This window comes from Sinocyclocheilus grahami, unplaced genomic scaffold (genome assembly GCF_001515645.1).
Source record: "Sinocyclocheilus grahami isolate Dianchi unplaced genomic scaffold, SAMN03320097.WGS_v1.1 scaffold1470.1, whole genome shotgun sequence".
Classification (NCBI taxonomy): Eukaryota; Metazoa; Chordata; class Actinopteri; order Cypriniformes; family Cyprinidae; genus Sinocyclocheilus; species Sinocyclocheilus grahami.
The window spans coordinates 141,070-151,141 of NW_015506649.1; the positions used below are offsets into that span (position 1 = coordinate 141,070).

At 38.3% G+C, this 10,072-nt stretch overlaps 2 protein-coding genes across 4 annotated transcripts in view; one reads left to right on the plus strand and one right to left on the minus strand.

The window, feature by feature from the left end:
- Positions 1 to 7,131, minus strand: part of LOC107570534 (uncharacterized) — a 21,421-nt gene extending 14,290 nt beyond the window's left edge. Inside the window, exons 1-7 of the mRNA XM_016256762.1 lie at positions 6,948 to 7,131; positions 5,818 to 5,955; positions 5,504 to 5,678; positions 3,643 to 3,819; positions 3,364 to 3,511; positions 2,311 to 2,371; positions 1,090 to 1,551 (exon numbers count right to left, since the gene is read on the minus strand). Of these exons, the coding sequence (XP_016112248.1) occupies positions 1,090 to 1,551; positions 2,311 to 2,371; positions 3,364 to 3,511; positions 3,643 to 3,819; positions 5,504 to 5,678; positions 5,818 to 5,955; positions 6,948 to 7,131 (1,345 nt within the window). The remainder of the gene's footprint in view (positions 1 to 1,089; positions 1,552 to 2,310; positions 2,372 to 3,363; positions 3,512 to 3,642; positions 3,820 to 5,503; positions 5,679 to 5,817; positions 5,956 to 6,947) is intronic.
- A 1,567-nt stretch (positions 7,132 to 8,698) lies between these two features.
- LOC107570532 (sideroflexin-1-like) overlaps positions 8,699 to 10,072 on the plus strand; it is a 7,833-nt gene continuing 6,459 nt past the window's right edge. For 2 of the 3 annotated variants that reach the window (XM_016256757.1, XM_016256758.1), the window contains exons 1-2: positions 8,699 to 8,850; positions 9,694 to 9,869. In XM_016256757.1, coding sequence (XP_016112243.1) covers positions 9,706 to 9,869 — 164 coding nt within the window. In that variant the 5' untranslated portion in view covers positions 8,699 to 8,850; positions 9,694 to 9,705. Of the gene's footprint in view, positions 8,851 to 8,902; positions 8,928 to 9,693; positions 9,870 to 10,072 lie in introns of those variants that run through there. The other variant, XM_016256759.1, reaches the window with a different exon arrangement.

Here is a 10,072-nt window from a genome sequence, read left to right on the forward strand (position 1 = left end):
TATATATATATATATATATATATAATGGTATCACCTACTTTTAGGACCATATTGCAATTGCAATATAATGTGAATGTTCTATTGCCTTTTATTTTTTATTCATTACATTTTTAAATTTCATTTTTATTTCTGTAAACAAGTAAAAAAAAAAAAATTAATAAAAACATCAGCATACATTAACGACAATTGAGGGAAATGTACAGAGCCCCACGGATGACATTCTGGCAAAAAAATCTAGATGTTGTGGCCAATTTGTTTCCACAGTTTATTAATTGGTTCTTCTTAAATTGTGTTCTTCTATCGACAATTTAACTAAATTAAAACAAGAGAACAAATAGTTCAACATGACCATGATTTAACTACCATGAGAGAACAACTTAATACAACTTGGTAAAGAATGAATAAGTTGTGGGAACAAATTATTAATTTGTGGCCATTATATCTATTTTTTCTTCTGCATGTTATTATTTTTCTATTTTTGATTTGGGGTGAAATACGACCTGGACATGTTTCCGTGAGATTCACCCAAGAAGAGCTTGTTATGTTAAGTTGTGATTGAATGCATTTGTTAAAGGCCACAAACCCTCCTGTCATTTATCTCCACAGTGTGAGGTATTAAGCTTGGCAAATAAAACAGGATAATATATACTTTGCTGTGTGGATTTTGAGCATACATTTCGCAAGGCATCAGATTCTCCAGTCTGATCCGTTAATCTTTCACGGGAAGATCCCATGCAGTAATGCTGATGTATTATGCATTCAACCAAGTTAATTTAAATGCAGAGATGCAATGGCAGCACACGGCTATATATTTGACAAACAGATGTAGCAGTGTGACTCTAAAGGTCAATTGCTGGTTTTCGACAACACATTTTCTATTCTGAGCGGAGCTTCCACAGCATGGTGTGTGTATCAAATAACCCAAGATCCTCATCACTGATCTGGTTGTGACCTTGGGCCCCGGCACTACAACTGAGTTATGAGTTACATCAGTGACACAAACAGAGGACGGCCTTGTGCAGCTCACCTCATTTTGATTCACAGCCTTTTGACAGACTGTTTTTATCTCTTCAAACAGCCTTACTGTACCTGACACAGTGATGTGACTCTGGGATCGGCGGATGGGTTTCCGAGGCTTGCTGAGAGCCATCAGGACTGCCGTTTTAGGGGAGTCCAGAGTCTCTTTATCCCCAGCAGAGAAGGTCCTTGTCCGAGATTTGGCAGTCCCACTGCGGATCACTGTGTCTTTTAACAGGACAGTTTCTCCAACCATTCGGCTGGTTTCTGTGTTTATGACCCTACTAGATTTTGATGTGGTGTCAGGCTCCAGTGGGTCAGTCTGCATGGCGGTCTCTATCCGTTCAGAGCTGGGCCGGCATGAGCGGTCCTCAGTGGAGATACAGACATCCACCATCTCTGAGCCAAATATAGGAGGGAACATGACCTGCGAAAGGCCACTGAGAGAGCTGACCGGCGTCCCAGAGGAGAGAGAGGAAGTGGAGGAGTAGGAGTCTGAACCCTGGGAGGAAGAAGGCTGGCCTCCATTAGCCACTAAGGGGGAAAAATAGAGACTTTCATTTAATATATTTACTCAAGACCAAAATATGATTTATTTATTTGCCTATAGATTATATATTTTAATAGATTTTTTATTTTTTATCTATCTATCTCTCTATCTCTCTATCTATCTATCTATCTGGGTCCACCTAAATACATTAATTTATACAAATAAAATGTTTTTTTATGCATTAAATAGATAGAAATAGCTTTTTTGGATAACAACTGCAATTTGCGGAAAAAAATTATAATAATAATCATAACAAATATAGCAACAGACATGGCAGCCAAAAGCCTCATAAATATTAAAGAAAGTCCTGATGTACTTTTACATCTGCATGAACAATATATCAATGTCACTAGTGTTAAATATGGATCAGAAATACATGAGCTTCTGTCCTGCAACCTAAATACCCCTGAATCACCATGACGTTACAAACATGCACACTCCCGGTCAACTTATCTGAATGTGAACATTAAGATCTAATGTGTGGCTATTTTCAGACACTGCCATCCATATTAAATGGAAAACAGAGAATCAGAGAGCAATGAAAAAATCTGGCTTGACATGTGGTATTCCGTTTTAATCTGGAGATGGACCGTCCCAGTGCACACCATCAATTTAACTATGAAAATTGCTTTTCTATAAGATATCAGTGCAAATGAGTGGGTCGCATCAAGCAAACAACCTATCCATGAACAGATAAGATGTTAAATAGTGAGGTTTGCACTTTGCAGGTATCGTTTACATACATTTATTAAGCCAGCTGTACTCCGCCACCATCTCCTTGTAAGCAGGATATCGGCCAGCCTCCTAGGACAGGATATTACACAAGACATAATCGCAGTGAGAAAAGGAGCCACAGCCTTAATTACATTGCATGCAAGTTCAAAGTCCTGTGTTAGAAATAATTCATTGTGCAAATTAAGTCTAAACAGCCTAAAAATGACTTCAAACTGCATTTTCCACCAGTCAAGTCAGGAGGATATGACCTCATTTCTGATGCCCTAGGTGTACATGAAGTCACAGTTAGCTTGTTACTTCATGAACACAAAACATCGTTAAGCTTGAACATCATTAAGATGATGGTAGGAGGCAGCCTGATCTGCCTTGCAGGAAAGTAAGTCACTTGTTACGGCAGTAACGTCATTCAAGAGCTGGATTCGAACAGACTGCAGCACAGTTCAAAAAACATCCCTTTCTCCTTATGCTTTGATCCTTGTCTGACATTTTCTCACATTGTCACTTCACTTATCACCAGCAGAGCTCATACTTACCACCACAAAGTGGCATCAATAGCTAACAAAGCAGGCATTTAGCAGCCCTATATACTTATAGCACCACTGCAGGTTTGACAGAGCCTTGCCATGGGGGCAATGAGAAAAGGCCATAAAACGAGGCTTTCTGCTGATTATAACTTGATCCCCAAGGCCTGGTGAATAATGCACACCCGCTGGCTGTTTTTCACAGGTGGAACCTGAGCTCTGCCTGAGTAAAGCGAGCAACCAGGAATGTGACGGCTAAATGCCATCTGTCTGCTTTGCTATGCTTTCTCACTCCCAGACGCAATAAGAGGCTGTGTTGTTTAACATGCTGTGGTGGCAATTAATATGAAAAAAATAATTTGGAATAATTTGTCTTGCTAAACTAAAAACTTAAATTTTGTCTTCCTGATAAACTAAGATGTACACACCGATGTAAAACTGTACATTTTGTCATTAAAGATGGACATTCCTTACTAATTAATTGTAAAACTGTGTGTGTGTGTGGGGGGGGTCTATTGCTAATGTTTTGGTTATTCTCACCTTGATAGTCAGCATCACGTGTGTGTGACTCTTTAGCACTTCTACTGCATTGCTGTGTGTGATGTCCTCAAAACTCACTCCATTGGCTGCCAGAATCTGATCCCCCATTTTAATTCCATTTTGCTCTGCCAGGCCACCAGGGTCCAGCCTTATCACAAAATTAAACAAATCATCACATTTATAAAGTTCAACAATTGATCATAGCATCTAGGCAACAGTTGTTATAAAGTTGTCAGACATGGAAATGTATCCCTCAAATCCACGGTAATTATGTCTTACTTTGAGACATAGATGCCCAGGCCAAACTCTTTGCCACCGCGGATGTTGAAGCCCAGGCAGTAGTCATCTGAGGTTGTGTAAAGGTGCACTATTCTGCGCAGGGCTCCATCTGAACTGGCCTCTGAAGGTGTGCGACCACTTTCTTCCACTACCATCCTTCGGTGGATCAAATCTACCCTGCATTTGTTACATATATTTGTATGTTTTTTACAAGCAATTCATTATTTTATTTAGTGAGAATGCATTAAATTGTTTAAAAGTGACAGTACAGACTTTTAAATTGTTACAAAAGATTTCTATTTCATATAAATGCTGTTCTTTAACTTTCTATTCACCAAAGAATCCTGATAAAAACATCATGGTTTCCATTAAAACATTAAGCACCACAACTGTTTTCAACATTGATGATAAAAAGAATTGTTTCCTGAGCAGCAAATCAGCATATTAGAATGATTTCTGAAGGATCATGTGACACTGAAGACTGAAGTAATGTTGGTGTAATAGAATATTTGCCATCACATGGATAAATTACATTTAAGTTACAAATGACCTTAGTGAGCATAAGAGACTTCTTTCAAAAACATTTAAAAATCTTACCAACCCCAAACTAATTTCTGCACTACAGCATGGCCAAACGGAATTGTCCCAATCTTTCATTGGTCAGACAAACAGATAACCAGCCCTCAAACTCAAACATGATATGACACAGAAAAACAGTGTTTCCACTTCAACCTACAAATGGTTTATAATTGTCTCTCCATATTAAGTTACGATAGGAGAAAATATTTTAATATGAATAATTACACACTTCACCTTTAAGTAAAAATCCAGTGTTATACACAAGCACACACAAACTTTCAGGACACACATATGCTTCTGTAATAAACTTGCTCACTCTACTATCAGTTAATGAAATGGCTGAGAAGACCACTGAAGTAACTCTACCACTGCTGAATGCTGAAACAGAAGCTGAAGGAAAAGATAACAAGAAAAGGCCAAGAGTCACAGGGTTTCCACCCCCATTAGTCAAGGCAGGGGGGAAAGAGCCCATCACTACACTCTGCTTATCTTCTCAGTTCAGTCAGTCATCATTCAGCAAATCTGCAACAAATAAATGCCTAAAAACAGCATTTCAACACCAAAAGAACCTCTAAATGTTCAAGGACAAAACACACTTTTCTGTCATGAGTTGTCAAAGGGTATCTGGACAACCTCCGGGAGGCAGGCTTGTGGGAGACAGGTCAAGCTGCCATACAAACAGCTACTTTTCTTGCCATTGCAGACTACTAAAGGTCATGTTGATGCTTTTAATTACTTATTTGTATAGCTATGAAAATAAAAATAATTGATTTTTTAAAACTTTTGTATGCACAGATACACAATATCTCATGAGATATGAGATACACAATAAAACTGTAATTTTTGTAATTATTGTAACCAGGGATCTTCAGCAAACTTCCACAGGATGACTTCAAATTCTCAATAATTTAAAGTTTTTAAAAAATGCAAAAACCTGGAAAACAATATATACAGTATATGTAAACTGAGAACAGATGTATTTTACCCTTTAATAAGTATTGTTTTTATTGAAAAACATACAGAATCAGATTCTGATTAATTGATTTAATATATCAACACTTCATGGAGATGGACAGTTTATGTTAATAAAAAAGTTTGAAAACAAACAACAGTAAAGAAAAAAGCTTAGCCAATATCAGTGTCTTGAAATAAATGTGGACAGTGGTGCAGAAATAATATTATAAATGATGTTCAGCCTGATAGAATGTGCTTTGCCTGATATAAAAACCTACAAAATAGTAAATCAAGTTCAAGTGAGCACATAAAATCTTTACCCACTTACCATGTAGTCTTCTCTTTTGAATAGCGGATACCAGGCACCTTCCCCACACGTCTTACTACCATGCGCAGACGATTGTTTCCTGTCAGGACTTTTACTGCACTGCTCATGGTGATGCTCTCCAGACTTATGCCATTCACCTCGACCAGCTTATCCCCAACGCACAGGCCTGCCAACTCTGTAGCGTGGAATGATGAAACCACATTCACATTCACTTGAAACTCACCAATAGCTTATACATACATACCTTGTTGTAAGATGTAATAAATCTTAAATCTCAAATGCAAATCCCAGTCCTGTGACCTCATCAGTTGTACCTGCAGAGCTGTCATCCTCCACCTTGCTGACAAAGATTCCCAGGCCATGTTCAGAGCCTCCCCGCACACTGAAGCCCAGCCTGCCATCCTCACTTTTGTCCACAGTAATTGTGTGGATGTCTTCACTGTCATCCCCACCTATGGTGCACCAAAATCAAACACAAATGGAAAGTTCCTCTGAAAATAAATTCTTCATACAAAGCACAAGTTTATTAATGGATTCTGTCAATGTTTTTCTAATTTTTTTCAATTAATATAATATAATATAAATAATATCATATCATATCATATCATATCATAATATGTTGTTATGTAAGAATTTGTTTAAAAAACTAAACATTCATTTTTTTGGGGGGTGTTTTTAAAGGGATGTCAGTCAACAATTGTATGGCATTCAGCAACCCCTTCAATTTTGTTTAAAAAGCATCACAGGATCCTGTTTGTGTCATTTCACTGTTTGATGATACTGTACTGTTATTGTCCTAGGGAAGCATGATATCACAATTTATAGATATGGATCTGGTTGATATAGTTAAGCAGATCATTTTCATGCTATGGCCGATAACAGATACTATAAAGTTTATAACTATGTTTTTTTAAATCTAAGAAATAAATAAAACACTAAGAACTAAAGTTAAGCATTTAAAAATATCCAATATCAACTGATACTACTTAATTTTTTTAAGTCAAATATTAGCCAATAACCAATACAGTACCATTATATTTTAATCCTTAAATGGAATAAATATACTTTAGAAACTATTACCTCAGCCTGATCTCATAAAAAAAAAATTTTGGGCGAACTTCTGTGAATTTATATTTCTTTGACAAATTGCTTTGTTCCTCTTTTGTATGACTCTTTGGATAAAAGTGCCTGCTAAATGCATGCATTTAAATTTACAAAAACATATTAAAAAAAATTATTTTTTTTAAACTAAGCCTTCATGTCCAGCACTAAACCTAAAGTGGCATAGGCAGATTGTACAAAAATTTACAAATGAGAGAGTTCAAAATTATACATATTCGCCACCAATTCACCAAAACATAAAATAGCAATGAATTGCCATGAGAAAATGTTGGTTACCTGCATCTAGATCATGTCAAGGTGCAAACTATTGTAGAAGACTCACCATCGACAGGTGCATTGATGAGGATGACCCTGCCCATAGGAGAGGAAGATCTCACTCCTCTCTGGCGCTGCTGCTTCCTGTGCAGGTAGCGTGGTAGAGTAGAAGTGCCCGAGGGCCCTGGCTGGGCACTGGGATGAGCCCCATTCGTCATGTCTTTGTGTGCCGTGTCAGATGAATGAGCCATGGCAAAGTGCCGACCTCCCCTCTAACCCTCATCCAGGGCCTGAGCTTCTAAAGGCAGAATAAATAGCCTAGTTTAAATTAATCAGGGTGAGAAGATCTTAAAACTATACAAAGATCATCCTCTATGAGACATTCTCACGGCACAGATGCAGTCAACAAGTTAGTAGGAAATTACTTGCATTACCAGCAAGATTCATCCTAAATAAAAGCTAATTTACCTTATTTACTTATCCTACTTAGGCTGCTGTTAATGTGATGCATAAATGCAAGAAAAACAAAGTTCGATGAAGTGAAATGCCTTTACCTGTCTCCATGTTGTGCCGCATGACCTCACCTGAAGCAAAGACCATATTAGCCTCCTTTAAGCCCGCCTCTCAATGCATGTGATTGGATTATGTGGAGCAGCTCAGAAGGACACACTGCACAAACTCATTTGGTCCAGTGGTTGACAATCGTCGCTCATAGCATAAGAGTATTATATGAACAGTGGTCTTGTGGAACAAGTGCAGATCCAATGAAGTCTCACGTTGGTCTGCAGGTAAGCGCCCGTTGCCATCAAACACTAAATGAAGCGCATTTCAACAAGATGCAGCACGCTTCTCTTCTCATTTGTGGTTCAATTATCTATCAGGATTAAATGGTTGCAGTTAGAAGTGTTTGAGAATTTCTTTTGATCAAATGGTGAATGTGAATTCTTCTTGAATTGATCCCCTTTGGAGCGCCAAGGAGATCGGAGCATCTTTCATAACACTATACTGCCATGTAGTGGTCATTCAACGACATTTCTTTTCTGGGAATTTGGTTTTTACGTGTACTAGAATTGTATTGCAGTGTAAACCGAATTCGCCACTGAAAATGAATAATTAACAACCTATAATGTATCTATCGTACATGTAAATTTCTGCTTTAGACGTCTTTTTCGCCATATTCATATTCCTTTTTTCATATTCCAACAATCGTTTTTGTTTGTAACATCCCAAACTGCAGCTTGATATTTAATTTGGCTCATCTTAAAGGTCAAAAGTGCTGCACGTACGCGTTTATTTTGATACTATAGGTACATATTTGATACCATATGACTGAAATAGGTGAAATAGGTGTTTTTCACATATTACACCTGTCTGTGATAATCATATGTTTTGTAAATATATTTAAAAAGAGAGTTAGCAGAGCGGCCCTAACTTGTTTAGCCCATCAGAAACGTTCTTTGCCAGTCACTCATTTTCTGGAGGGCGGATACATCTGGCTGAAGTTTTGCTAAATTGCTGATATCGGCTTAGAACACCTTTAATACTTTTTCAAAAAGCTCAAAATCCCCATTAAAGCAACTCAGCGCATGTGGAGGTAAGCGCTACCAATAGAGTTTAGTATAGAAGTCACTATAAGTTCTTTGGCGGCTGGCGCTACTAATGACCCATCTCAGGAAAAGCACGAATCAAATAGCCAATCATAATGCAGCTCTCATCCAGGCCACGCCTTCAGAACCAACCACCAATCACAGCGCAGTCTCACGAGCCAACTGTAGGTCTATGTACTCTAAACGCCGCCTTTTCACACAAGAAGTGCCCGTTCATCATTTCAACCCTCTTCACGCAGGTTTTCAAGGCGAGACCGGAAGTGCGTTCAATCCTGTCAGCACGCAGAGGAAAGCAGTCAGCACTGCGGTCATCTGCTTCAAGGTGTACCTGAACGCTAACGGTATCTGTGGTGTTTTAGCAAGGTCTGTGTCAGATATTTTACTGAACGACTCTTCAAGCAAAACTGCACGTTTGTCTGTTTTGATATGGTTGTGTTCATGTACGTTACGTGAGATTACGTTGAAGCTAGCTAACGGTATTTTAGCCGGCTGAAGGGGATTTGAGTTTGCTTGTAATTAAATTGCATACTTTATAAGTGAAAATAGCACATACAACTCGGCTTAACAAGGTGACAGCTTCGGTCAAATGAAATGAAATTCATGTAATAGGAAATGTAGGTATTTTGCATGTCCTTGTCAGTTTACATCGCACCAGCAGAGCAGTTAGCATTAGCTAAATTAGCAGTAAATATGCGGGTTATATCGCTCGCCATGGTAGATAGATAATACCAGTTAATAAACAGTTCAGTTACATACTATCTGCAGTAAACAGCTGTGCAAGTACAACAGCCCCGGCTAGTCCTTCCTCTTTTGATATGCATTGCTAATCTCACATGTTCATCTGGCAGGCATTGTTGTTTACAGGCGTGCATGGCAATAAGCGAATTAATATTCATGAACATAAAGAAAGAGGGTCCGTCCTGTTTATCAGTAAATATGGTTTAAGAGCTGTTAGTTTTAATGATCCCAGCCATTAATTTTCTTAGTTTTACTTTCACTTTTGAAACCATTTCAACTATGTCACCTACAGCTATGTTGGCATAGCTGCAGTTCTTCATTCTTCATGACAGAGATGTTCTGAGAGATGATCATTTGTTTTTAAGTCTACCAATTACCTTGTTCCCACAAATCAGGTTTGAACAGCTACTAAACCATCTTATGTTTCTCAGTCTCGCTATAACCTAGACTTATTTATGATCTTCACAGAAATCGAATAGGATGTCTGGAGATTTGCCTCTGAATATCAACATTAAAGAACCACGATGGGACCAGGGCACGTTTATGGGCCGAGCTCAGCACTTCTTCATGGTGACGGACCCCAGAAACGTGCTGCTGTCCAGTGAGGTTTTAGAGGATGCCAGAGTTACTGTGGAGAACTACAGGTCTGTGATCCCTCTGGCCTGTTTTTAATGCTGTATCTGTGAACTTTAGGGGTGAAATCCTGTACTTTCATATAATATAGAAACTGTGGCCATACCAATCACAGCATTACTGGAAAAGGTTTTGGAGTGCAAAATGTAGAATGTTTGTTTTCCTTTCTAAACTGACTTGAGTCTTAAAACACTGTGGCATGGATATGTTGTTT